Source organism: Suncus etruscus, chromosome 9 (genome assembly GCF_024139225.1).
Source record: "Suncus etruscus isolate mSunEtr1 chromosome 9, mSunEtr1.pri.cur, whole genome shotgun sequence".
Lineage (NCBI taxonomy): Eukaryota > Metazoa > Chordata > Mammalia > Eulipotyphla > Soricidae > Suncus > Suncus etruscus.
In genome coordinates, this window is record NC_064856.1 from 112,058,237 (window position 1) to 112,086,135 (window position 27,899).

Sequence of the window (27,899 nt, forward strand, 5' to 3'; positions counted from 1 at the left end):
CTTGGTTCCTGGATTCATGATTCCTCCCCTCCCCCCCCATCTCTTCATTTCTCCGGGGCTGGGTAAACTGAGTTAGTTCCAAAAAGTCGTACTGATATCCTGTGTCATGGCCGAGATAGGCCAGGTCAGGCTCGTGTGGGCCAACAGAGAGAGAGAGAATTGAGAGAGAGAGAGAGAGAGAGAGAGAGAATTGAGAGAGAGAGAGAATTGAGAGAGAGAGAGAGGAGAGAGAGAGAGAGAGTGTATTAATGGCCGTGTCCACGCGCAGACGTGCTGGTGTGGAGCAACGAGCGGGTGGTGCGCTGGATCCTGTCCATCGGCCTCAGGGAGTACGCGGGGAACCTCACTGACAGTGGCGTCCATGGCGCCCTCATTGCCCTGGACGAGACCTTCGACTTCAGTGCCCTGGCGCTCCTGCTGCAGATCCCCACGCAGAACACGCAGGTGCGACTCATTCCCAGGGCCGCAGTCAAAGCTTCCACCCCCTTGCCTCGCTGTGGAGAGAGAGGGGATTGTGGGGTGTGTGTGTATCTTCCCTCAGGGACTCAAGTCTGCGAAGGCTTCATATTCCTCTGGTGACGGGCCCGCACTGCCAACGTGACAGCCTGAGACGGCTGTTTGTAGTGACCGCCTGCTTGTCTTTTAGGCCCGCGCCGTCTTGGAACGAGAGTTCAACAACCTTTTGGTGATGGGGACTGACCGGAGGTTTGAGGAAGTGAGTTTATGGCCCAACAGTGCCCATTTGCTGCTAACAAATGACCAGAGTAGGCCGGAGCAATAGCACAGCGGGGAGGGTTTTTGCCTTGCATGCAGACCTGAGTTTGATCCCCGACATCCCATAGAGTACCCCAAGCCCTAGGTGTGAGTCAAAAAAAAAATGCCCAGTGCTCAGAGGAGCTGCAGTGAAGAATATCTGGGGGTATGACAGGCTTGCCTCCTCCTTGGACTGCGACTGTGGAAACTGGGGGAGACATTCCTGTTGGGAGGGTGGGTGCCACTGATAGCCACCATCCAGATGAGAGAGGGAGGCATGGAGCAGGGGAGCCCCCTCCACGGGGGAGGCCACACTCTCCCCCCCCAGCAAGCTGCCCATCTCCTCCAACCTCTTAGGACGATGAGAAGAGTTTCCGGAGGGCGCCTTCCTGGAGGAAGAAGTTCCGGCCCAAGGACGTGCGGGGCTTGGCCTCGGGGTCCGCCGAGACCCTCCCCGCCAACTTCCGGGTGGCGCCGTCTCTGGCCTCGCCCTCGGCGCAGCCAAAGAAGATGCAGGTGGATGGTAGGTGCTGGCCGGACCCCCGACCCCATGTGACCCCATGTCTCCCCGTGTGACCCCATGCTCCCCGTCCTTGTCGGCTCTCGTCTGTGGTGTCGGCATCTCCCTCCCGCTAACTGCTGAGTCAAGCATCCGTGTGTGCCCAGGGCCCGTGCAGTCTGAGTGTGGTTGGGCCCCTGACTTGGGGTGCCCGTGTGTCTGTGTCTGTGGCCAAGACGTGCCAGCGGGGCAGCCAGAGTGGAATCAGCAAGGGCTCCGGCTCCTCCCCTGAGCGGGACCCGAGTCACGCGGCACTTTGCCCTCGGAAGGTCATTCCCTCCTGTGGAGTCTCAGAGGCCAAGACCGGTGGATGCTACACAGGCTGGAGTCCCCAATTCCCTGCCACACCTCGGCCCTAAGCCCTGTCCAGGGCATTTCTGTGCCAGGGACAGTTTCCCGTCCAGTAGACAGACACAGGGACTGTCGGGTCATTAAGGACATTTCAGGAAGCTTTGGTCCACACCCCTGACCTCACACCGCACATCACTGACCTCACACCTCATCCCATACCCCTGACTTCACACCCAACAGTCCCGACCTCATACCATACATCTCTCACCCTCTGCCCCCAACCCTTACCCCACATCGGGACTGTGCGGTGCCTGGAGCCAAGGCCAAGGATGGAGTGGCCCCACCAGCCGTGTCCATGCCACCACCCTCCCCTCCTGGCCCTCCAGGAATCTGATGTGTCACTGGGCACCTAAGTTTCCGTCTCAGTACCACACGGGGTGTTGGTGCTTGGAGTAGCCCAGGCTTTTGTGTTTCTTAGCAAAAACAACATGGGGTGTGTGAGCTCCCCCAGGGAGCCGGGCCTGGGCCTCAGTGATCTTCTACCCTAGGTCAGCAGTGACCCACTTTCCCACTGTCCCCACCTGGATCAGCAGTGACCCTCCTTTCCCCCCTCGGTAACCTTTGCGGCTGGTTCCAGCTCCCAGGTGCCCCCAGACCTGCTTGGTCAGAGCTGCACCCTGCAGGGTCCTGGGTGGGGAGTGGCACCTCATGCCAGGTCTGGAGGGGATGCTGGCCTGCCTGACACTGTCGGTGGCCTCTCCCCTTGCTGCTGCCCCTGTGTGCCTGTGTCTGTGAGTGTGTGTGTGTTTGTATGCGTGCGTGCGCCTGAGTGCACGTGTGACAATGTATGTGGATGTGCGTGTACATGCACGCACGGGCCCTGTGCCGAGACTAACCGCACGCCGCGTGCCGCGCCCCTGTGCTTGTAAGCAGGCAGCACGCCGGCAGCGCAGAGGCTGGACTCGGCCACAGTCAGGACTTACTCCTGCTGAAGCCCGGAGGTGAGTAGCGCCGGCGTCCCGCGGATTGATGGATGGACAGACAGACAGTCCCAGCCGGACCGTTCTCTGTGCTTGCTTTGTGTCTCCTCCGTGCCTGCTGTTCTGCGGGGTCTGCTCCTGTCTCGGGGGGAAGTCAGGGACGGGGTAATCCTGCGCCCAGCCGCCTGCTCTGGTCCCGGGCTTAGCTCTTAGCTCTCCCCGGCACAGGGTGCCTGCAGCTTTGCCTCTGGGACCCCAGTGGCCTTCAGGGCCTTCTAGAGCGAGGCCCCCCACCCCCGCCCACCCGCCTGCAGTCCTGGTGAGTTCACCACCAACTTGGTGCGTCGCCATCTCTGTAGCCATTCACGAACTGGCGACTTTTAAGAAATGAGGCCATTCAGGGGATTCGATCCTTGCCAGCCCAGGCTTCGGGTTAATTCGAGGTCCTTGGGGTGGGCTGGGCTGGGCTGGGCTGGGGCGCCCTTGACAAGTTCCTCCCTCTCCTTCCAGTGTACCCGCACTACTTCTACCGGTGACGTGGCGCTGCAGGCCGGCCCGGCCCGACGGCGCCGTCGTTTCATGTCTGTTCATACACTTGTTCTACCGACCCGAAGATATTTTATTACAGAGTTTTTAATTAGCGAAGATTTCATGACTACCATAGAGGAAATATTTTAGAACTCCGTGTTTCTTATATTTATGTCGACTTACAACTCCTTCATTTCTCTCGGACGTCTCTCCAGCCTACAAATAATCCTTCCCGATAAATCCATGACCCTCCTGTCTAATCTAGTCTTCTCCAGACGGAATGTACTGTAATGCTCGTATTGTATAAATCCTGTGAACAACACATAGAGGGCTTTTTTTTGTAAATTCCGCGATACTGTAATTACCCCTGTTCGATTTTTAATAATAATAAATCATGACAGAGAAAGGGGTTCAGGGCTGCATTTGTCATGGTGCCTGCAGGGACCTCGGCGCACGGCCTTGGGGGACGCCACCTTGCTTGCTCGCTCTGTTCGGACAGACCCTGCCCCCCCAGCATGGCACACTGCAAGGACCCGTTCCAGGACATGGGGACGGAAGGACAGACGCAGCGTCCCAGCCACAGCTTCACGACCAGCAGATACTGAGCCAGGGCAGGTCTCAGCTGAGAGACAGGCCGGGGGTCCGCGCTGCCCCCCACGGGACACGGCCCAGGGGCGCCGCTCTGGGCACCAAGGACCAAACAGGCCGCGTCTCGGGGCAGAGCGTGCAGCTCGGACCCAGGCCCACCTTTCTGCCTTCATCCCATCATCCTGTGTGACGGGCGGACCCAGATCAAACCCAGCCGTGTCTGAGTTCTGAGTGCAAGTGACTTTTCCTTTCGGCCTATTAAAGAGTGGGTGGGTGTGGGTGGATGCTCTGCTTCCTGTGCAAGGGAGAGTCAGAGAGACAGCGAGAAAGAGAGCGCGAGAGAGCGACGGGCGGGTAGCCCTTTCCACGTCGGGTTCTGTCTTTCCTTTCCTTGTACAATCCATTGTTACTGTCCTGTTTTTCTATTAATCTTTTGTGAACGCCAGATTATGTACGAGAGTCTGTACAGTCTACTTTTGAACTATTTTTATCACAGTATTATTTATTGCTTTTCTTTCAATAAAGTCCTGAAGCCTTTTCCACGTCGGGGTCCCAGCCCTGAGCCTCGACTGGAAGTTGTGGGCGGGGATAGAGATCCAGTTCGGGGGAGTCCATCACCTACACCTCGCCCTGGGCCCGGGGCTGGGATTCTCCCAGATGGTGGTAAGGGAGAGCACAGCCAGTGGCGCTGACCTTGCACACGTTCTGCCCGGGTTTGATCCCCGGCATTCCATGGGGTTGTCCTGAACCCACCAGGGATCATTCCTGAGCACAGAGTCAGGAGTCCAGGAGTAACCCTGAGTGTTGCTGAGTAGGATCCACAGTCTCAAAGATCTGAAAAGGGGGTGCGCTTCCCACAAGTAACAAGCCATTCCTGGGACAGCGGGGAGGGCACCCACCAGGACCTGGTGCCCAGGGTAGGCAGTGGACATGGTGCCCACATTTGACCTCCCAAGGCCCTACCAGTGGTGCTGAACTAGGGTGGGTCCCTGAAGGCCGGCTCCCACACTCCAGCTTGCTTCTGTTGACCCCTCTCCACGGTCAAGACTATGTGACCCGCAGTCCCACTCAGGGCGACCCTGATCGGTCCTGTACCTGATTGAGCAGAAGTGACATCTTCAGAGCTGCTGGCGAGCCTGGAACCTCTGACCTTCGTGGCCCAACTTTGCATGGGCCCCGTGAGACGAGGCTTCGTCCGAGAGAGCCCAGAGGGGTTGAGGCACTTCCTCGAGGGGAAGCAGCATGTGGGAATGTGGGGAGCAGGAGGCACCCACGCAGGAGACCTCATTACTCCATGGGCCCCAGCCACCTTCCTATAGCTCTGTGGGACAGTCTAGTCACTGTACCTCTACACGCTGGCCACTGCACCCCAAGTCTGCCTGCTCAACGTGACAAGCAGTTGTCTCTTTCGCCGCATAACTTTTGGGGTGTTGGGCAGACGGGATGGAGCGTGTATGGCCCATTCCGTTGCCATCTATTTTCTAAGCGGTTTTCTCCCACGAGAGCTAGATTTCACAATACCCCCAAAGTTCACCATCTGCCTGGAGGATTCTGCTGCCAGATTAAAAAAAAAAAAAAGACCCACTCAGAACTAGGCGAGGGACCCAAGGTAGGACAGGCCTTAAGACTGTCTGGTGGGCCCGGAGAGATAGCACAGCGGCGTTTGCCTTGCAAGCAGCCGATCCAGGACCAAAGGTGGTTGGTTCGAATCCCGGTGTCCCATAGGGTCCCCCGTGCCTGCCAGGAGCTATTTCTGAGCAGACAGCCAGGAGTAACCCCTGAGCACCGCCGGGTGTGACCCAAAACCCCCCCAAAAAAAAGACTGTCTGGTGTGACCAGTCTGCCACCCCAGAGAGGAAGATCCCTGAAACTATATAGAGTGTGACCCAGACCCCAACACCAAAAAAAAAAAAAAAAAAAAAAGAGAGATTGAACGAGGAGATTCTTGGTTTCTTGCAGGTCAAGAGGTAACTTCTGGGGTCACCTTGTAGGGTGACCACCCAGCACCTTAGGGTGGAAGGCTGCAGGGCTCCAGACTCACGTGTCCGGTGTGGGGCACAGCGTCTCACGCACCTGACAAGCTTGCAGGTTCTCCATGCAGTCAACTTGGCTGTGCAATGCCTGGCTGGAAGCTTCGAGGCCACTCGGCCTGGACCTGGCAAACAGGTGAGGCCATCTCCACTCATCCCGGCACCTGAGTAATAAGGATCCCCCAGAGTCAGGCAGGGAGAGATGTCCCATCTCTCTCACTCCCCAGCTGTCCCATTCAGATGTCTGAACCTAACGTCCTGTCTCAGGGTCAAAATGCTCGGGAAGGCCTCGTGTGAGGGAGGGCACTGCGGGAAAGGGTGCTTGCCCTGAGGAGTGGGACCCCACTGTGCAGGAAAGACACCCCATCTTGATGCTCAGGGGAGCACAAACAGGTGCAGTCTTTGGGCCTCAAGAAATTGCAGCAGGGGGCCAGAGTGACAGCATAGTGGGTAGGTGTTGGCTTCAAGAGGCCAACCCGGGTTTGGTTCCCTACAATCCCTGAGGGCCCCCCCAGGCACTGCCAGGAGTGATTTCTGAGTGCAGAGCCAGGAGGAATCCCTGGGCATCGCTGATGTGACACCATTCTTCCTGGAGGAAGAATGTCGAGTGCCCTCCAGTACTGGGGGAATCCCTGTGGAGGCACATCTGGCCGTGTCCAGGGGTTCCTCCTGGCTCTGCACTCAGGGATCACTCCTGGCAGTGCTCGGGGGAACATGCAAGGGAACTGCTCTGTCTGCTGTGCTATGGAAATGACTGAAAGTTCCCACTGATGGCTGGTCGGATAAAGGAGATGTCGAATTCATAGACTCATAGGAATATAATTCAGCTATAAAAAGGATAATTAGGGCCAGAGCGATATAATACAGCAGCAGGGTGGGGAGGGCGTGACCTACCCAGGTCCGCTTCCCAGCATCCCACAGGGTCCCTCAGGCCTGCAGGACCAATTTCTGAGCACAGAGCCAGGAGAGATCTCTGAGCACTGCCAGGTATGACCCAAAATCAAAAACAAAAAGAATAATTAGTTTGGTCCTCAGCACAGTGGAAGGCACTTGAAGGGATTTTGGGGACTAAAGTCGGGAGGAGAAGCTGTTGGCTAATATTCCCCAGGCCTGAGATGGACATAAAACTCACAATTGGACAAAATGAAAAAAGAATAAGGGGCAGGAGATGCCAATCTGGCATTATATGCTAGCCTTGCATGGGGAGGCCCTGGGTTTAGTTTAATTCCTCACGCTGGGAAAGAGACAGGAAAAGAGAAGTGAGGAAAAAAGGGAAAGGATCCACAGTCCACAGGTTAGAGTCCCAGAACCCCATATGGCCCCCCAGCACTCCGAAGAGTGAGCTCTGAGTACTGTCAGGAATTACTTGTGAGCACAGCTGGGTGTACCTCTAAAATCAGAAAAAAAGAGAAAGGGGAAGAAGGAAGAGGGAGCAGGAAAGAGAAAGGAAAGAAAGGAAGGGAGAAAGAAGAAAAGGAAAGAAAGACTGGAGGGGCCAGCGTCACAGTGGCAGGACATTTACCTTGCACATGGCTGACCTGGGTTCGATATCCAGCATCCCATCCCAGAGGGTCTCCGGAGCCTGCTAGGAGTGAAGGAGTGATTCCTGAGGGCAGAGTCAGAAGGAACCCCTGAGCACCGCAGGATGTAGCCCCAAAATAAAGACAAGCAAAGAAGAAAGGCAGGCAGGCAGGCAGGCTGGAAAGATGGCTGTTTAGCACGCGACTGACCTAGATTCCATCCCTGGAACCCCATGACCCCCTGACCACCACCGAGAAGCCCTCGAGCATTGCAAGATGTGGCCTCAAAATTTACTAAAAAGAGTGACTCTACTTCCCCAACCTGTGCCTCACCCCCAGCGAGGCCCTGAAAGTCCCACACTTCTGCCTTCCTTCAGGCACAGCCTGAGGCAGGAATTCCCTGCAAACCTCCCCCTCTCATTCCTCTGCGGAGGCCAGGCCCCTGCCTGCCTCCTGGGCCTGTGACTCAGCTGGCCCAGCTCCCCCCAGACTCCAGACTTGCCGCCTGACCTGGGCCTGGGCCGGAGAGATAGCATGGAGGTAGGGCGTTGGCCTTGCATGTGGAAGGACAGTGGTTTGAATCCCGGCATCCCAAAGGGTCCCCTGAGCCTGCCAGGGTTGATTTCTGAGCGTAGAGTCAAGAGTAACCTCTGAGCGCTGCAGGGTGTGACCCCAAAACCCATAAAATAAAACAAAACAAAGCCCTTTCCTGTCCTCCTAGCTTGGCTCTGGGACCCCGGTGGACGCAGACCTCAGTGGCCCTGCCTGCCCGTCTTCCCCACTGCATTTCTGGGCAGCTGATGTCTTCAGGGAGAAGGAAACAGGGAGAGTGGGTGAGCTGGGCATGGATGGGAGGCGGAGGGACAGTTAGGTGACTCCTGCCTGGAGGTGGACATGTAGCTGGGAGACGGGAAATGAAGGCGACGACCACACTGCACCCTGAGAGCCCATCGTGGCCTCTGTCTCTTTTCCTTGTGTATTTTGGGGTCACACCTGGCGGTGCTCAGGGAGCACTTTTGGCCTCTGGGGATCCAACCCGGTCCAGCCTGGTGCAAGGCCAAGCAAGCGCCTCCTCGCTGCACCGCCTTCGAGTGGGCCTTCAGCCGGGCCCTGGGAGTGGGGGGTCCCCCTTACATAGAGACCCGCATTCTCTGCAGCGAATGAGTGCTGGACCAGGTGAGAGCCCTGGGCCTCCAGAAATGAACTAACCGGGGCCGTGGCTACAGGGGGCGTGGCACCCGGAGGCGGAGCCACAAAGGGGGCGTGGCCCAGAGCACCAATCAAAGGGGCGTGCCTAGGAAATGGGCGTGGCTTCGAGCTGGGGCGCGGCGCCGAGAGGAAAAGGGCGGGGCTCCTTCTGGGGGCGTGGCCACGGCCAGGAGCGGGTGGGCGTGGCCTGGAGCGGAGGCTAGGCGCCGAGAGCGAGGAAGGCAGCGGGGCGTCGCCAGGGGCGGGGCTATGCTAAAGAGTGGGGCGTGGCCTCGCGGGCAGGTCCCGGATGCGGCCGGCCCCGCCCCCGACGGACGCGGAACCGGAAGTGGAGCGTCCCGGGAGCCGCGGAGCGCGGGGCGGCGGCGGGAGGAAGGAGGACGGAGCCCGGCAGGCGGCGGCGGCGGCGGCGGCGGCGAGGTGAGCGCGGCAGGAGGGCGGCGGCTGCGGTCTCGGGGCGCCCCGGGGGGAACCCCGAAACGGGAAGGAAGCGTTGGCCGCCGCGGTCTCGCCGCGCTTCCGCTCGCGGTTGCGGGCGAGGGGGGAGGGGTGGGGGAGGGGCGGACTGGGGTTTTGGGGTTCAGGAGGGGCCGGAGGGGTTTGGGGTGCGGGGAGAGGCAGGGGACTGCTGTCAGTTGGGGTGCGGGGGGAAGGAATCGGGGTTCAGGGCGGGACCCCCAGGGGCCCCCCAATCACCCGGGTCGGGGGTCGAGGGTCTTGGGGTGCGGTGGGGGAGGTCCTGGGCTCTGGGGGGCCGAGTCTGGGCGCAGGGGCGGCTGCGGGGCGAATTGCAGGGCGCGGGGTGCGGGTCCCTGGAAGTTGGGGCGGGGGCCTGGCTGGGTTGCGGGGCCTGGGATGAATTGGGGGTTCGGGGGCGCACGGGAAGCCGGCCCTTGAAGTCGGGGTGCGGGGTTCTGGGCGTTGCAAATCGGGGTCAGAGCCGCTGCGGCTGTCCTGGCTGGCTGCGGGGCTGCTCCTCCACCTGGTTGGTTGGTTGGTTTTGGGGGCGGGTGCGGCCCCTTCTGGTTTTGGGGGTTCGTCCCAGCTTTCAAGGCGGTCCCCCCACCTCCCTGGGGTGGCTCCTGTTGGAATCCGCCGACGTGGCCGCTCCAGGAATCCGCCAGGCCATGCCAAGCCAAGCCAAGCCAGGCCAGGCTAGGCCTTAGGCAGGCAGGAATCCACTTGGGGACCGACCCACCAGGCTCCTGCCCCACCCAGGTGCACCCCGACCCCCAACCCCAGCCCCCTTCGCCCTGCACGGTGTCCACCCTGCCCGCCTGCCCAGGCATGGACATGTGACCCATCCCCCCAGGTGGTGCCGCCCAAGGCCCGGCCCAGCCCTGCCCGGCCTGGTTCGAGTTTGACGAGTGGAGTGGGTGACTCATCCGGTGGGGCCCATGGTGTCGGGTCCCTCCTGGGAAAGGAGCCTCGGGGATGTAGAAGCGCTTAGGGGGGGGACTGTCCGTCCGGGTCAGGGGACAGCCATTCCCAGCCCGGGGACCCCCAGAACAGTACAAGCCTCCAGTGACCCAGTGGAGAAGCTCCCGAAATAGTGAGCTCTTGGGTGATGTGGGTTTCGGGGGGTTCTGGGAAGTGCTGAGTAAAGTGTGGGCCTGGGCAGAGTCTCTGGACAGCCCTCGGAGGACTGGGGTGCGGCCTGTTGGGTCCCCTTTCTCCCTTGGTCTGTTCAGCCCCCAGTTATAAGGGGTCTGCTCTGGAGCACTGTGGGGGCCCGGCCTGGTCTCCGGGCTCCCCTATGCTGGCCTGTCCATTTGGGGTGAAATCGGGCTGAACTGCCCACCCTGGCCTCTTCTCTCTAAGGGCACTAACACTCAGGGTTTTACTCAGTCGTGCCCCGAGGGCTCTGGGAAACCCTGGTTCTGCCCCCTGGCACCCCAGCCCGGCCTTTGTGGGCACCGCACATTTCAAACTGTGTAACCATGCTATCTGGTTTCCTTTAGTGAATTTTTTGTGGGGAGAGTTTCCACCTTGCACACAGCCAACTTGGCTTCGATTCCGGCACCCTCTAGGGTCCCCCGAGCCTGCTGGAGTGTTTTCTGAGCACAGAGCCAGGAGTAACCCTCACCCCAAAGAAACTTATTTCTGGCTGTGGGTGTTGGAGGTGAGGAATGAGCCCCTTGGGTCTGTTCTGCAGCCTCTGAGGCCCTAACTTCCCGGACTGACACCTGGGCTCTGTTTCATTGCTCCGGGCCACATCCTAAGGCCTGTTTTTGTTTTTTGTTCTTTTCTGGGGGCCACACCCAGCAGTGCTCTGGGTTGACTCCTGACTGTGCTCAGAAATTCCTCCTGGAGGGGCCGGAGCTGTGGCGCAGCAGTAGGGTGTTTGCCTTGCACGTGGCTGACCTAGGACAGACCTGGATTCTATCCCTGGCGTCCCATATGGTCCCCCAAGCCAGGAGAGATTTCTGAGCACATAGCCAGGAAAAACCCCTGGGCGTCACCGGGTGTGGCCCAAAATCCAAAACCAAGAAAAAAGTCTCTTCTGGTGGTGGGTGCTCTAGTGATCTTCCGGGGTGCCAGCACCCTCCCCCCACCATGCTCCCAACATACCCTGAGGTCTGGAACCCTGGGGTTCCCCATCACCAACTCTAGTTCTAGGCCGGCCACCACACTTTCTGCAGTCACCCAACTTCATTGTGTCTGGAAGTTTAGGGTTTGGGGTTACTTCAGGCTCGGCGCTTAAAGGCCCGAGGCTTGCCTTTCCAGAACCTGGGGTTCATGGCTGTATGTCTGTGTCGGCGTCCCTCTGTCCTGGACTCCGCTCACTCCTGGGTCTCCTGCTAGTGCCCCTTCCCGCTTCTGGGGCACTGGAGTCTGGGGTCCTGCCTGTCTTTTCTGGCTGGGCTCTGGCTTCTTCTCTGTCTCTCAGGAACTCTTTGAGCTTTTCTTGCAGTGGCCCCGGGACAGGGGAAGTCCGGCTGGTTCCCGTTGCCTCTTGCTTTGGCGGTCACGTCTCGGCTGTGGTCAGATCCAGGGCAGTTGGATCTGCTGCGGTCACTGCCCAGACACTCTGTCTTGGAACTCTTCTCAATGAAGTCGCTGTGGGGCTGGAGCTAGAGCCAGCAGGGAGGGCGTTTGCCTCGCATGTGGCCCACCCGGGTTCAAACTCCGGCATCCCATGGGGTCTCCTGAGCCTGCCAGGAGTGATCCCTGAGCACAGAGCCGGGAGTCAGCCCTGAGAGCCACCAGGTGTGGCTCCCCCGCCAAAAAAAAAAACAAAAAGAAGTCGCTCTCAGTTTTCCTTTTATTTTCTCTTCTGCCTGGGTCTGGCATCAGACCCAGTTTAGTCAGCCTGTGCTTCACCTCAGAACCCCCTGCTCGGCAGACCGGGGCTTGAGGTCCAGCGTTCTTCCCTCCCCCATGTTTCTGCCTAGCTGCCTGCCGGTCACCTGAAACAGGGACGGGCACGGGACCAGCTCAGTGCCAGGAACCAACTACCGTGCCAGGTGCCGGGGCGGCCCGAGGGAGGCCAGGGCCCAGAGCAGCACCTGGACAGGATATGAGGGCAGGGAAGGCCTCCTCCCCCACTGCAGTCCTCTCATCGGACACAGCCCGGGGCCTTGGCTGCTTGTAGTCCTGTGTGTAGCCTCAGTGCCTGGGAGTGTCTGGCCAGACGGTAGTCGAAGCCCTGCCCCCTCCTTGTTCCCTACCCCGGCAGCCATGGCCTGCACCTCTGTGCAGAGAGCCCTATTCTGCCCTGGGCCTCCTGCCCCTCCGCTCTCCTTCCTCCCTGTCTCCTCTCTCCTCCCTTCCTCCCTCTTTCCTCTCCTCTCACTTCCCTGCTCGCCACCTTCCCTCCCCTCCCTGGCCTTCCGGCCCAGAAATGATTTTCTAAAAAAAAAAAAAAAAAAAAAAGCAATAGCACCGCCAACTCCCAGCACTGGAGTCAATGAATCCAGCAATAGCACGGCTGCCTGTCAGAGGAAGAGCCAGCCTCTGGTGTGCAGGAGGAGTCTGCTTGAGGCTGCCCCAGACTGAGGGGAGCAGGGGCCCCTGGGGGAGCCCGGGCCGGCCATGATCTCTGTCATGATCTCTGCGGTGGTGGAAGTGTTGGTCGGTGCCTGTGCCCCCCTTCGCGGGCCGAGCGCCATCTCCCCCAAGCGCAGGCGAGGTAACCCGCCGTGCTGCCTGGGTCGATGGACAGGAAGTCGGGGCCAGGACATCCCCAGACTGTCCCTGCTGGTTCTGGAGTCTCCGGAGCCAACAGGAGGGGGTTGGGTGTCTAGGCCGGCAAAGAACCCAGTGCCTGGCAACCAAAGCATCTTCTGTGCTGGCCCAGTGTATATAGGGCGCTGCAGACCTTGGGAGTGACTGTCTGTCTGAGCACTCCCTGCTGTGCCCCCACAGAACCAGCCCCCCGATGCCCGAGGAGCCCCACCCGGACCGAAGAGTCTCTGGCAGCGATTACTGAGTGGCCCCAAGTCCTTGGCTGCAGACAAGGTGGGTGCTGGGGGACCAGGGAGGGATCCTTCAACAAGTCAGGGTTACCCCAACTTTTGGGTTAGGCACAGTTGCCTCCCTCCGGTCACAGGTCAGGCTGAACCCCTTTGCCATGTGTGTCTCCCCCAACCCTGTTTCCGGGGGCCCCCGGCCTCAAGCCCAGACCCCATCTGTCCTGCAGATGTGGAAGGCTTCCGCGGGCCATGCTGTGTCCCCCCCACAGGATGACGGGGGTGCTGACGATTGGGAGACGGACCCCGACTTTGTGGTATGGCCCCTCCTGGGCTCCCCTTTGGGGCGGGGTGCTGGCTCTGCGCTGGGCCCAGGGGAGCATCTGCACCCCTCTTCTCTTGCTTTGCAGAATGACGTGAGTGAGAAAGAGCAGAGATGGGGGGCCAAGACCGTGCAGGGCTCTGGCCACCAGGAGCACATCGAGTAAGAGCGGGCTTGGGTACGGGGGTCCCAGGGCTGTGCGGGGTGCTGGGGCCCCCTGTGCTCGAGGATGAGGCGCTGCTCAGGCCACCGGGGTCAGGATACCCAGATTTACATGGCGGGTCAGTCCTAGGCTTGGTGGGGAAAGGTGGGCCCTTTCTGATTGCTCTAGTCTTTGGGGGGCCAGGCCTGTCTCATCCTGTACATACCTCTCATCTGGGGTGTCTCTGACCTTTAGGGAGGACCTCTGACATTGGGGGGGGTCTCTGACCCTGGGTGATCTCTGGCACGCAAGGTGCAGAGATGGTTGAGGTGGGCCAGGTTTACCTGCCTCAGAGTGGGGGGGGACACAGTGCTGCTTCTCCTTGCCCCACTGCCCAGTAAAGTAGAATGTACCCCCTCTGTGTGGGCAGAGCCTGGGTTTCACTGCTGCTGCCCGGGGGTGCGTGGGGTGACTCTTTGTCTCTCCCACTGAATTTGCCCCCCATAGAGGGAGCTGGACCAGCCATCAGCAGGGATGGGAGCAGAAAGGTGCCTCTGAATGGGGTTTGGACCAGGGCTAGAGCACTAGTACCGGGGGAGGGTGTTTGCTTTGCATGCGGCTGATCTGGGTTCAATCCCGGCATTCCACAGGGACCGAGCCTGCCAGGGGTGATTTCTGAGTGCAGAGCCTGAACTAAATCCTGAGTGCCGCCAGGTGGCCCAAACTCCAAAGAAAATAAAAGTCATTTGGGTGCATACATACATCCTTTCCCTGGTCTTAGGGGGCATAGCTCTCCCCAGAGCCGGGAGCCTTGCTGTCCTGGCACCCACTTCCCCTCGCCCTTCCCCGCAGCATCCACAAGCTGAGAGAAAACGTGTTCCAAGAGCACAAGAGCCTCAAGGAGAAGGAGCTGGAGACCGGCCCCAAGGCCTCGCGCGGCTATGGGGGCAAGTTCGGCGTCGAGCAGGATCGCATGGATAAGGTGGGGCCCCAGGGATCGGACGGGACCCCCACACAGGGGGTCCTGGAGATGTGGGAGGTGCCTGGCCCGGGTCAGATGTTCGGGCTCCCCACTGCCAGAACGGGGTGACGGTGGCGAGTCTGTCCCAGGATTGGGATCTGGTCATGGCCAGACAGCGGGGCCTGTGTCTCCCCCAATGCATCTTTCCAGGCAGCTTGAGCTACAGGAGTGAGTGGGGGTGGTGGGTTCTGGCCTGTCCGGGGTACCGTGACATCCAGATGGAAGTAGACAGCAGGGTCAACTGTGGGCGCTTGTCAAGGTGCAGGCGCTGCCTGGGAGTGAAGCTGGCAGGAACCGGGAATAGAGGGCGGGGGGGGGGGGGGACTGGGGGAGACTAGAGAAGGTGCCGGAACTTGATCCCCCAGTTTCAGCAAGACAGAGGCCATGGGAGGAGGCTCCGGTGTCGGGAGCTCAGTGCTCATTCGAACCCACCAGTGCTCTGGGACACTCCGCCTCCCCTGAGCCCCCTCCCCAGGACCCTGGCAACCCTACCCCTTCTGGGTGTCCCCTGGCTATCATGTGTTGTAGCCCCGAGCAGAGCTGTCTGGACCCCCGACCTTCAGGCCCTACTGAGCAAGAACAGGGAGATGGGCCATGGGCTTTGGGTATCAAGCCCTGAGAGCGCCAGGTGGCCTCCCCCGTACCCCCTGGTGGGTCTGTGCTGCGTGGCCTGACGCTGCCTCTGCCCCCCCTCCCCCAAACCTACCCGCAGTCGGCCGTGGGCCACGAGTACCAGGCCCAGCTCTCCAAGCACTGCTCACAGGTGGACTCGGTGCGTGGCTTCGGGGGCAAATTTGGCGTCCAGGTGGACCGAGTGGACCAGGTGAGTGGTCAGGGGCCTTCAGACTATGATGGGCACCCCTGGTGGGCACCCAGCAGCCCGGCCTGGTAGTGTACAGAGAGCGAGGCCGTGTCTCCCTGACACCTCCTTGACCTCAGCCCAGGTCTGTCCTAACAGTTTCGCCATTGGGCGTCCCACCCTCCGGCCCTCCAGTGCCCGGCAGGGACTCCTTGTGGGTCCTGGGGGCTGGCGTCATCCTGAGTGGGGCTGTGATCGCCCTTGCCGTGTTTCCCGGCCTGTGCTGGGAGGAGGAGGGCAAAGCCATGTTCTGGCTCAGGTATGAGTGAGGACATGGATGACAGAGGTTCCTCTCCCTCCCCTCCCATATCCAGTCAGCCGTGGGCTTCGAGTACCAGGGGAAGACGGAGAAGCACGCCTCCCAGAAAGGTGGGTGCGTGGGGGGCCATGGCCAGAGGATGATGGACAGGACCCATGGGGTAACTAGGTGTGACCGGGAAGGGCTTCGTAACTGTGACTGACTGCGGTGGTCTGGCTGAGCGGCCTGTGCAGCTTGTGCCGTGGGTTGTGGGTGCCACTGGCTGTGTGTGCGGGTGACTCCCTAGTCCAGCACAGCCGCCCCACTGGCCCAGCCACCCCGTCCTTCCTCTTAGCCTTAGCAGGTGGCCCTGGACTGAGAGCTGCTCCCTTAGCCCCGCAGCACAGATGCCAGGCTGCTGGACTCTGGTCCTTCAGTGGGGTGCCCTGGTGTTACACGTGTGTGTCTGTCCATGCGTGTGCTTGTGTGTTGCCATTTGTGTGCGTGTGTGTGCATGTACTAACTCCTTACCTCACGCTCTGGCTTATGGCCTTTCAGCGTGGCCTGGCTTGTCAAGGGAGGGCAAAGGAAAGTTCTTTCACAGCAGAGCATCTCATGCCCAGGCTGTGATGGGCCAGGGGGTCACTAGGACAGCTACTGCTTGCCTGGGTCCGTGAGATGTGCCTACGGGGGGACTCGGCATGTGGGCAGCCTCGCGCCTCCTCTTTCCTCTTTATTTTTGCTTTTGGTTTTTGGGCCGTACCCAGCAGCACCTGGTGACTCCAGGCTCTGTTCGGGGATCTCTCCTGGGGTGCCAGGGTCAGCAGCACCCACTCTTGTCCTGTCTCCCCCAACTCCTCAGACTACTCGAGCGGCTTCGGGGGCAAATATGGAGTGCAGGCTGACCGTGTGGACAAGAGCGCAGTGGGTTTCGACTACCAGGGCCGCACCGAGAAGCACGAGTCACAGAAAGGTGGGTGCTTGTCTCCCCCCCCCCCACTTGTGTTGGGGTGACTTTGTCCTGTGGGGCCTCTCCCATCCTCTTTTTTTGTTTGTTTTTGGGCCACACCCGATGACATTTAAAGGTTACTCCTGGCTATACGCTTAGAAATCGCTCCTGGAGGGGCTGGTGAGGTGGCGCTGGAGGTAAGGTGTCTGCCTTGCAAGTGCTAGCCAAGGAAGGACCACGGTTCGATCCCCCGGCGTCCCATATGGTCCCCTCAAGCCAGGGGCAATTTCTGAGTGCTTAGCCAGGAATAACCCCTGAGCATCAAACAGGTGTGGCCCGAAAAACCAAAAAAAAAAAAAAAAAATTAAATTAAATAAAAGAAATCGCTCCTGGCAGGCTGGGGGACCATATAGAATGCCAGGTATCAAAATGAGGTTCGTCCTGGGTCAGCCACGTGCAAGGCAAACACCCTACAACTGTGCCACCGCCCCGACCCCCTCTCCCGTTCTCTTGAGGAAGAGTTTCCACTAGGGATTCTGGGCGCTCTTGGTACCAGGGATGGAGCAATGCCTGATCTCCCCCAGTGCCACCCACTGCCCAGTTTTGGGGCCACACTTGGTGGAGTTTGGGGAGTTCTGCCTTGGATTTTCGTAGGACTCTGGGCAGTGCCAGGGTTGAGCCTGGATCTCCCATGGGCAAACACATACAGTTTTGGCTTTTGGGTCACACCTGGCGGCACTCAAGGGTTACTCCTGGTTCTGTGCTCAGAAATCACTCCTGGGCCCGGAGAGATAGCACAGCGGCGTTTGCCTTGCAAGCAGCCGATCCAGGACCAAAGGTGGTTGGTTCGAATCCCGGTGTCCCATATGGTCCCCCGTGCTTGCCAGGAGCTATTTCTGAGCAGACAGCCAGGAGTAACCCCTGAGCAATGCTGGGTGTGACCCAAAAAACAAAAAACAAACAAACAAAAAAAAAAAAAAAAAAAAAAAGAAATCACTCCTGGCAGGCACAGAACACCATATGGGATGCTGGGAATCAAACCACTGTCCTGGATCGCTATATGCAAGGCAAACTGTGCTATCTCTGGCCTTAGTTTTGTCAAATTTCTTTCCTTTTCCCTTTTATTTTTTTGGGGGGGGGGCCACACACAGTGATACTCAGGGGTTACTCCTAGCTATACTCAGAAATTTTTCCTGGTTTGGGGGACCCTTTGGGATGCCGGGGAATCCAACCTTTGTCCATCCTAGGTTACTGCATGCAAGGCAGACACCCTACCACTTGCGCTACCGCTCCAGCTCTTTCGCCTTTTGTTTTTAATTTTGGGCCACACCTGGCATCGCTCAGAAATTGCCCCAACTCTGCATTCAAGGATTACTCTTGGCAGTGCTCGGGGGACCCCTTGAGATGCCAGGAATCAAACCCAGGTCAGCTGCATACAAGGCAAATGCCCTCCCCACTGTGCTGTCGCTCCAGCTCCAGTTTTGTAAAATTTCTTGGGCTACACTCAGTGGATATAGGATGGAATGGGACTAATCATCTCACAGAAAGGGGTGCAGTGATGCTCCCATGTTAAAATGTCTGGGCTCTGCCTTAGTCTACACCTGTCACTGTGCACTGGACGGGAGGGACCTGGCTGGCACCACGATGCAGCCTGGGGTGGAAATTTACCTGTGTGTAGGGAGCGGGCTGACCTGTGAAGACCCTGGCCAGCTACAGGTCTGACTGGTTCCCTCTCCAACTGCCCAGTCCCTCTTGGCTCAGGTCTGTTCACTGTGAGGTAGAAATGTCAGACTCACGCCTCAGAACATCCAGGTTTGGGGCTGGAGAGGATGGCACAGTGGTGGGGCATTTGTCTTTCATGTGGCCAACCCGGGACGAACCTGGGTTCGATTTCTGGCATCACGTAGTTTGCCTCAAGCCTGCCAGGAGAGATTTCTGAGCTCAGAGCCAGGAATAACCATTGAGCGCCACTTCTGGGTGTGGCCCCAAACCAAAAAAGAACGTCCAGGTTTCTCCTAGACCAGCCCCCCTGGCCATTTGACCCAGCCACCTCAGCCCATTTTTCTCCCATTTGGTCTCAGGGCCACATCTGGCCATGCTTAGGACGCCCCTGGGATCACTGCTGACCAGGTTTGGGGAACTGTATGTGGTACCCAAGTTGGAACCTGGCCAGTGGGCCACAGTCAGGCTAGGCAGGGCTGTTCCTGCTGTGTAGCCCTCCACCGGCTGCCTGCAGCCCTGCTCGCTGCTCTCAGCATCCTCCTTGTGGGCATGGGAGATGGCCCAGCGCAGAGACACTAGCCTGGCATCGCCCACTTCTGCGGCCCACTGGGTCTTTTACCCAGCACTGCACAAGGGAGGTCCCTTGATCTCTGCCAGGTGTGACTCCCAGTGCAGGCAGCAACCTGGCCCCCTGCCCAGGATGTGGGGTCCCAGGCAGGGGTCTTGTCGGGACCAGCTGCTTCTGAGCCGCTGTGCCCATCTGTGCCCGTATCTGTCCAACTGTGCCATGTGCTCCCATCACCTCTGGCTCCAGGCATGGCCGTGTGGTGACAGTTGTCAGTGACTGATCTGGAGCCGTTTCTGTTTCCCTGCTGAGGTGGGAGCACCCCCCGGGGAGGAGTGGGAGAGACCGTACAGTCCTCTGGTACCAGCAGGTCAGCAGTGTCTTCTCATGACTTCCAGATTATTCCAGGGGCTTCGGCGGCAAGTACGGCATCGACAAGGACAAGGTGGACAAGAGCGCAGTCGGCTTCGAGTACCAGGGCAAGACCGAGAAGCACGAGTCACAGAAAGGTTGGTGGGGCGGGCACCCGGGTAGTTGGCCCCCTCCCAGAGCTGTGGGGGGGGGCATATGCTGCTTGTGGTGCTGGGGTGAGGGGACAGGGATGTCCCATGGTGCCTGGAGCTGCTGTGGGGTGCCCATCTGCCTGGTGACTTGCTGGCACTGTCTCCTCCCTGCTGAGCACCGGGCCTGTCTTGTGCAGACTACGTGAAGGGCTTCGGTGGGAAGTTCGGCGTCCAGACAGACAGACAGGACAAGTGTGCGCTGGGCTGGGACCACCAGGAGAAGGTGCAGCTACACGAGTCCCAGAGAGGTACCGACCCCCAGCCCTGGGGATGCGTCTTGGCTTCCGGCTCTGCCCTCTCCTCCCCTTCCTCCCTGTGGCAGGGCCAGGTTGGACCCGCGCTCAGCCCCGCTCATCAGTCACGATTCTTTTCTTTCTCGGAGCCCCAGCCAGCCCCAAGATTTGTATTTTGCCCGTTTGGTTTTTCTTTAATTTATCTTGATTATATTTAATTACAAATACTTCCATTTGGGGCCGGAGCGATAGCACAGCAGTAGGGCATTTGCCTTGCACGTGCCTGAGCCAGGACGGACCTCGGATCAATCCCCTGGTGTCCCATCTGGTTCCCCCAAGCCAGGATCAATTTTTGAGAGCATAGCGAGGAGAAATGCCTGGGCATCACCAGGTGTAGCCCAAAAACCAAAAACGAAAAAACAAAAAAAATTTTTCCATTAGGGGCCAGAATGATAGCACAGCAACGAGGGCATTTACCTTGCATGTGGCCAGCCAGGTTCAATCCCCAGCATCCCATAGAGTCCCCCAAGCCTGCCAAGAGAGATTCCTGAATGCATAGATAACTGATTTCTGAGCAGTGCTGGGTGAGGCCCTTCCAAAATATTTTTTTTCCCACTGGTGGCGCTCTGGGCCAGGTAGGGGCGAGGCATGAACTCTACCATGGGACTGCCTGTCTGGTGCCCTGGTTTGTTCTGTATTAAGTCGGAGCAGACCCTGACACGGATGTGGAAGTGCAGTACAGGGGAACAGGAGGGTGTGCAAATGAACATGGGTGTGTGGGTGAGGGTATGTGGGGTATGGTGAGCCACAACTCAGCTGTTGCTGGTGAGCGGTTGCTGACTGCTGCACCCCCACCCACAGATTATTCCCATGGCTTTGGTGGCAAGTTTGGGGTGCAGAAGGACCGCATGGACAAGGTACATGTCTTAGCCCTGGCGGGTGAGTTTGGGCCCTGTTCTCAGTGCGTGGCCACCGGGTGACATTGGCCTTGCCTGGCCTACCAGTCCCAGTGGCCTGCCCTGTCCTGGACGCTGTCCTGATACCACGCTCAGGGGACAAGCTCTCCAAGTGCCATCTGCCCAGCACAGCCAGTTGCGGCTGCCCTCAGGGACACTATCCACACCCCACCCGTGACTGGCAGGTTCCACCCTGACGCGTGTTCCTATCCAGGCACTGGGCAGGGCTGGGGTGCAGGGGGTGGGCAGTTGATTGGGCAGCGCTGACCGGCCCTGTCTCCTAGAATGCTGCCACCTTCGAGGATGTGGCCAAGGTGTCGTCCACATACCAGAAGACGGTGCCCGTGGAGGCAGGTGGGTCCTGGCCAGAGGCGCCTCACTGTCTCCCTCATGTAGCCTCTGGTCACTGCATCTGGGCTTCATGTTTGTGCCACTAGCACTCTCAGGGCCCTCACCTCCCCCCTTGCTGTACAGCCCAGCAGTTCTGAGGGGGTCCCAGGATCTCCAGGGTTGGGTGCCAAGTCCCCACGCCCAGTCCTGGCTATAGCTCCCTGGCTCTCCCCAGGCGGTCATGGCATCCCTAAAGTCCAAACAGGAATGTCAGTTTGTCATCACAGTTTCATGATGACCTTCTCTGCTGGGAGGGGCCGGGGCTCCAGGTTCCCCCGGGTTGGGTTTTCTGGGTCTGGGGGGGCCTGATGTCAGTCTCCCTCCTCGCAGCCAACAGCAAAGCGAGCAACATTAGAGCCAATTTTGAGAACCTTGCCAAGGAGCAGGAGCAGGAGGGCAGGAGGAAGGTGGAGGCGGAGCGCGCCCAGAGGGCAGCCAGGGAGCAGCAGGAGCGGGAGGACGCCCGGCGGCAAATGGCTGTGAGTGTGATGTGCACAGACACGGGCACACAGTCATGTGCAGCCTCACATGAACATGCAGCAGCATGCACACACTTAGACGCATACCAACATGGGCACACGCCAGTGCTCATGGACATGCAAAGATGCTTTTGCACACTCTGGCACATAGGCACACCCATATTCCCATGCGCGCCTGGGAAAGCCTGGCCAGGCCGAGGCCTAACCTGTGGGTTCCCGCTTCCCAGCTCCCCGCCCAGCACCACTCTTCACCTCGGTCCTTCCTCTGACTGAGGCGTCCCCACAGCCCATCCACCCAGTTCCCTGGGTGTCAGGCTCCCTGGCACCCTCCTTCAGGGCCTCCCACTCCCGCTCAGTTCCAGTATTGCCGTCCCCCCTCCCATTTCCATCCCGGGACCGCTGGCATTTCCATACCTGGGGGGGTGACTTGGGTGGCCTGAGTGGTGCCGGACAGAGCCCGTTCACACCCGGGAGCAGGCCCGAACGCAGGAGCCACCTCGTTCCCAGGAGCCACCTCGTACTCAGGAGCAGAGCCTCCCAGCGGTCCCCTCTCCACAGCCAGCCCAGGAGCAGCCGCCCTCCAGCCCTGTCTACGAGGTAGGTGTGGCCAGATGTGGCCTTCTACGGCTCCTGCTCCCTTCCGCTCCCTGAGGCTGTGGGTCCCACACACAGCTCCCCTGTGACCTGTGACCTGGTGTGACACAAGTTCTGGGCCTGGGCCTTGGGGTGTCTGTTATCTCTTCTGGGGTGTGCTGGGCTGTGTGGGGAGAGAGGGTTCCTGAGGAACATCCTTTAGGCAGGCTGGTGTGCGTGTCCTCCAAACTGGGTTCAGGCTCCCTTCTCCGCCTGTACTCCAGGCTGGACCCAAAGTGGAATGGGTGTCTGAACCCCTGAGCTGGGTAAGGACAGGAAGCCTCGCCTGCCCCTTTTACCCTTGGGCCAAGGGGTTCCAGAGCCTTCTGTGGAGCACAAGGAGCTCAGGCTGAAGTCAGGGGGCTTGTCCACACGTCTGCCCACCCATCAGTCCCTCTGCGCTCGCCTTCTCAGACTCTCCTGGACTAGTCCTTGGGGGTTGCTGGAGGGTAGCTCTGGGCTGGGGGAACCCTGGTTTCTGCCTAGGCTGAACCCTGCCTTGCTTCCAGGACGCCGTTCCGTTCAAGGCCGCACCCACGCTGGAGCCTGTGTACTCCGGGGAGGAGGAGCCCGTGTACGAGAGCACCGAGGGCCCCGGCCACTACCCCGCAGGTAGACCCTGGGGTCATGATGAACAATGGTGGGGGGCTGGGTCGGGTCCTGCAGGGGGCACAGGGCTGTGGTCTGCAGGTGTAGGGGTGGCACTGGCAGCATTTCCCGGTCCCCCTCCCCAAGGTGACCTGAGCACTGTGCGAGTGCGTAGCAGGTTGAGTGGGGATATATGTGTGAGTGTGTGTGTTTGCCTAACGCAAGTGGACACGTCTCTGTGTGTATGTGTGTGTCCTCTAACGTGTATATATGAAAGTGTGTGTGTGGGGTGCTGGGGTGGAGCCCAGGGTCCCCCACATGCCGGTTCAGTGCTCTGCTGCCTCTTGATCCTGCAGCTGTCCCGGGGTGGGGTCAGGGGCTAGGGGTCAGCCGGAGCTTCCACGCCCCACACTCCAGACCCCACTGGGCCAGGGTTGAGGCATCGGCTAGAAGTGCCTCACTTCGGGACTTGTGCCAGGGTGGGAGAGCGGGGCCAGGCAGGGTGTGTGCAGGGCACTTCTCCATCCTCACTCTTGGTGCCCACAGAGGAAAACACTTACGACGAGTACGAGAACGAGCTGGGCATCACGGCCATCGCCCTGTACGACTACCAGGCCGGTGAGTGCCCCCTCCCTGCCCTGCCAGGAAGCGCCGGAGCTGCTGGCCCCGCCCTGCATCAGCACCCGTTCACGGGCCTCTGTGTGTCCCCACAGCGGGCGACGACGAGATCTCCTTCGACCCCGACGACGTCATCACCAACATCGAGATGATCGACGACGGCTGGTGGCGCGGCCTGTGCAAGGGCCGCTTTGGCCTCTTCCCCGCCAACTATGTGGAGCTGCGCCAGTAGCACCCGCGGCCACTCACCGGGTCCCCGGGGCCTCAGAAATGGCTTTGTTCGGGGTTCCTCCTCCTTTCCTGGCCTCTCACCCATAGCCAGTGGCCCCTGACAGCCACGCTGGCCTGACCGTCGCCGTGGGGGACTGCCCTGGTGTTCAGAGGACGAGAGGCCGGGCCTGGCAGGAAGCTGGGATGAGCAAAGCTTCTGGAAAGGGAGGAGGGACGTGTCCAAGGTAGAGCCATGGGTCCCTGTAGGCCCCGGCCTGGGGATGTCAGCAGTGTCCCCCACATGTGGCCCTGAGTCCTGGCTGTGCCGGTGACACCCTCTCTTTCTCTGTCTCTCACACACACACAGCCCGTGTCTGCCGCGGGAAGGAGGTGCCTTCTCTGGCGGGTCGGGACCCGCGTCCTTCCTTCCCTTCCAGGGGTCTCTGCTCTTTCTGCCAAACGATAATGCGGTTCGAGTGACCAGAAAGCCCACTGGGGCACGGCGATGCTCAGGAGGGGCAGGGGACCATCTCCCCGAGGCCGTGTCCCCCTCAGCACACCCTGCTCGGCGGGTCCCCACTCACCATGGCCCTGTCGGGTTTTCTGTGCAATGATCAGATCGCACCTCGGGAAGCGCCTCATAGCTCTGATTTTTTTAAATCTAATATCCAGAATAAACTTGTTTTTTTTCCATCCACTTGCTGCCTGCCTGGCCTGTCTGACGTCTGTGGGAACTTTCTACACCTCAGCCTGAATTGGGAGGGGGGCATGCCGTGGATGAGCCATCTGCAGAGGGCCCAGTGTTCCTCCTGAGTGAGGGTAACACAGAGGAGCGATAGCACAGCAGGGAGGGCAATTTGCCTTGCACCCGTCTCACCTGGGTTCGATCCCCTGTATCTTATAGGATTCCCGGAGCCAGGAATAATTTCTGAGTACAGAGCCAGGAGTGACCCTGAGCACTGCCGAGTGTGACCCAAAAAACAAAAATGGAAAACATTTTTGTTCTGGGACCACACACCTGGCAATGATCTGGGCTTGTTCCTGGCCATTCACTCAGGGACCTCGCCCAGTGGGGCTCTGGACATGAACCCTGGGTCAGCTATGTGCAAGGCCAGTGCCTCCCCACTGCCCTTTCTCTCTTTCCAGTCTCTTGAAGTTCTCTGGGAGAGATGAACTGGCTTTCCTTCTGCAGAAATCCATCCCTCACTCCAGCCTGATGCCACGGTTCCCCCAAGAACTAGGTGGTGGGGACCAGTTCCCATGGCGTGTAAACCAAGAGTTCAAGAGCCCCAGAGACCCGTTTCTGGTTGGGGTGAGGTGCCCACCCAGGGACCCTAAACTGTAGCTGCCCAGGGGTCTTGTCCAGGAGACGGATTATCTTTAACTCCAGTGTGAAGTCTGTTGCTGGTGCCTGAAGGTTTCTGAGAGAGATAGGCACTTCACTGGCCAGAAAGGGCCCGGGAGGCCTGTAGGTCCGAGTTTGAGAGAGAACAGAATGAGAGATAGAGGCAAAGCAGGCAGCAACTTATCAATTTATCTCTGTCCCAAGTCCAGAGGACTGGACTTTTGGCCTCCTTTGGGCTGTCAGGCTCTGCTCTGGTCTTTCCCGTCCTCCCCACCAACTGTCAAACGTTTTCCTGATATACCGGCCTTTACAGGGATTGTGTCCAGTCCAACTGCCATTATGGGGTGCATATGCACCCAAGGGGTGCGTCCAGGTCCAATTACTGTTACATCAACAAAGTAGACTTGCTGCAGCCTGGTGGGGCTAGTGGGATGCAAGCACCTATCTTGGAGGTGCTCATGGTAAAGCTCCTGGATTTACCATGAGCACCTCCAGGGAAACAGGTGAAGCCAGCCTGAGCAACAGTGATTTCTTTTGCTTTCACTTCTTTTTGGGGGGTGGTTGGGTCATACCCAGTGGCACTCAAGGGTTTCTCCTGGCTTTGCACTTAAAATTGCTCCTGGCAGGCGACCATATGGGACGCTGGGAATCAAAACCAGGTCCATCCAGGGTTGGGTGCATGCAAGGCAAAAGTCCTACTACTGTGCTATCACTCCAGTTCTGCTTTCACTCTCTTGCTTTCTCACTCACTCTCCCTCCTTTCCAGCCTGGGGAGGCTTCAGAGTCAACATGGAGCATGTTGACTCTGAAGGAGTCATGTTTCATTTGAAGGAGCATGCTTCATTTGTAACCTAGAGCGTTAATCTTGGGCAATCAGAACCTTACTTAGCTAGGCAGTCGGGGTCTTGGGACCAACCGTACCAGTGGGGTGTATTCCAGGATGTTGTCGGCTGTGAAGTACTGGAGGGTGAAAAGACACATTCACTTCTTTGTCCAGTCCCAACATCTGGAGCTAGAGTCTCCACCAGGCATTTGGGCAAGACCTTGCCCACAGGAAAGTGTGGATGATGTGTCCACTCATCTTCCCAGCGGAACTTCCCCAGTGCAGCCACCAGATGGTGCCATCAAATCAGTGCAGTTTGGTTGTGCTTGCCTAGAGCAAAGGGATTTTTCTACTGTATTTCTGCCTCTTTGTAGAAGAGTTAATGATGCAGGTCTGGAGAGAGATTACAGTGGCCTAGGATGCTTGCCATGACTACAACAGACATGAGTTTGGTCTCTGGCACTACACAAGATCCCCTTAACTATGCCAGGAGTGATCTCCGAGCACAGAGCCAGGAGTAAGCCCTGAGCACTGCTGGGTGTGACCCCCAAACTAAATTTTTTTTTATTTTATATTTTTATTTTTGGTTTTTGGGTCACACCTGGCTGCGCTCAGGTGTTACTACTGGCTCTATGCTCAGAAATCGCTCCTGGCAGGCTCAGAGGACCATATGGAATGCCGGGATTTGAACCACCGTCCTGCATGCAAGGCATTAAATGCCTTACCTCTATACTATCTCTCCAACCCCTTAATTTTTTTTATTTTTGTTGTTTTTGAGCCATACCTGGCAGTGCTCAAACACCTTATTGCTGTGCTACCACTCTGGCCCCCCAAAACCAAACTTTGAAATAAAATTTGAAGGATAATGCAGAAGCTGATTCTTGGCACCACATGAACCACTGAGCATCAACATCTGGATAGCATCTGAGGAATCCCTCATTCTCATGCCCTGGCATTCAGTCACTGGCCAAGAGTCACATCCGGTGATTTTTTGTTTGTTTGTTTGTTTTTGTTTTTGGGCCACACCCGGCATTGCTCAGGGGTTACTCCTGGCTGTCTGCTCAGAAATAGCTCCTGGCAGGCACGGGGGACCGTATGGGACACCGGGATTCGAACCAACCACCTTTGGTCCTGGATCGGCTGCTTGCAAGGCAAACGCCGCTGTGCTATCTCTCCGGGCCCACACCCGGTGATTTTTTTTTTTTTTTTTTTGGTTTTTGGGCCACACCCGGTAACGCTCAGGGGTTACTCCTGGCTATGTGCTCAGAAGTTGCTCCTGGCTTGGGGGACCATATGGGACACCGGGGGATCGAACCGCGGTCCGTCCAAGGCTAGTGCAGGCAAGGCAGGCACCTTACCTTTAGCGCCACCGCCCGGCCCCACACCCGGTGATTTTTTTTTTTTTTGTTTTTTTTTTTTTTGGTTTTTGGGCCACACCCGGCTGTGCTCAGATGTTACTCCTGGCTGTCTGCTCAGAAATAGCTCCTGGCAGGCACGGGGGACCATATGGGACACCGGGATTCGAACCAACCACCTTTGGTCCTGGATCGGCTGCTTGCAAGGCAAACGCCGCTGCTGTGCTATCTCTCCGGGCCCACACCCGGTGATTTTTAAGGGTTATTCCTGGCAGGGTCCAGAGGACCACAGAGGGTGCTGGGAATCGAACCTGGGTAGCCTGTGTGTAAGTCAAGCACCCTCCCTGCGGTACTATTGCTCCAATTCTGGAGCGTCTCCAAGGCACTGTGAGAAAATTCCAAGAGTAAGATCTGTGATCATTTATTAGTAGTAGTAATATATCTAGGGGCCGCACCCAGCAGCACTCGGGCTTTGTGCTCAGAAATGACCCTTGGCAGTCCTCGGGGCCATATAGAGTGCCAGCATTGGCTGCATGCAAGACCAGTACCTTAATCTCCACACCACTAATTCTCCGGCCATCCATCGCTTTCATATCGGTGAAGCCGGCAGCTTAAACTTAGCCAAGTGATGAGTAAGAGCCGGGCACCTTCTTTTCACCGGATGCATCAGGCATGAGGTAGAGAGCATTGCTGCAGAGCTTTATTCTTCAAAGGGCACCATGACCCTCCGTGCTGTTCCTGGACACACATCTAAATGAGCAATGTGTACCACGCCTGCAGAGAAAGGGTGACGGGCAAGGTCAGAGCTGTCGAGTGAAGGAAGCGCTTCCCAGGAGGCCAGCCCCGGTGCCTGTCGGGGGCAGAGGTACAGTTGGCAGCTCAGCTGGGGTGTCCGGCTCCCCCGTCCTTCGGCTGTGCCAGATACATTTCATAATGATTTTCAGAAGTGCTGGTGTTGTGTAGCGTGAGCTATATTTGGCTCTTCCATGATTCATATACATAAGCTTGCAGATGGAGC

The 27,899-nt window shown here is 58.6% G+C and overlaps 2 protein-coding genes across 4 annotated transcripts in view; both read left to right on the forward strand.

The window, feature by feature from the left end:
• PPFIA1 (PTPRF interacting protein alpha 1) overlaps positions 1-4,241 on the forward strand; it is a 47,406-nt gene extending 43,165 nt beyond the window's left edge. The window contains exons 27-31 of the mRNA XM_049781290.1: positions 269-444; positions 647-715; positions 1,111-1,276; positions 2,537-2,604; positions 3,094-4,241. Of these exons, the coding sequence (XP_049637247.1) occupies positions 269-444; positions 647-715; positions 1,111-1,276; positions 2,537-2,595 (470 nt within the window). The 3' untranslated portion in view covers positions 2,596-2,604; positions 3,094-4,241. The remainder of the gene's footprint in view (positions 1-268; positions 445-646; positions 716-1,110; positions 1,277-2,536; positions 2,605-3,093) is intronic.
• A 4,546-nt stretch (positions 4,242-8,787) lies between these two features.
• CTTN (cortactin) lies at positions 8,788-23,849 on the forward strand. 3 transcript variants are annotated; one of them, XM_049781210.1, is made up of 17 exons: positions 8,788-8,861; positions 12,825-12,918; positions 13,070-13,187; positions 13,281-13,354; positions 14,187-14,316; positions 15,068-15,178; positions 15,529-15,583; positions 16,315-16,425; positions 19,087-19,197; positions 19,389-19,499; positions 20,346-20,401; positions 20,725-20,794; positions 21,161-21,309; positions 21,799-21,906; positions 22,452-22,554; positions 23,077-23,148; positions 23,244-23,849. In XM_049781210.1, exons 3-17 carry the CDS (start codon positions 13,101-13,103, stop codon positions 23,378-23,380), a joined length of 1,485 nt encoding a protein of 494 aa, XP_049637167.1. In that variant the 5' UTR covers positions 8,788-8,861; positions 12,825-12,918; positions 13,070-13,100; the 3' UTR covers positions 23,381-23,849. The 3 variants fall into 3 exon arrangements, with proteins under 3 accessions (XP_049637167.1, XP_049637165.1, XP_049637166.1); XM_049781208.1 differs by having other exon boundaries at positions 8,803-8,861; positions 12,825-12,919; positions 13,101-13,187; XM_049781209.1 differs by lacking the exon at positions 19,087-19,197 and having other exon boundaries at positions 8,803-8,861; positions 12,825-12,919; positions 13,101-13,187.
• The last annotated feature ends 4,050 nt before the right edge of the window (positions 23,850-27,899 follow it).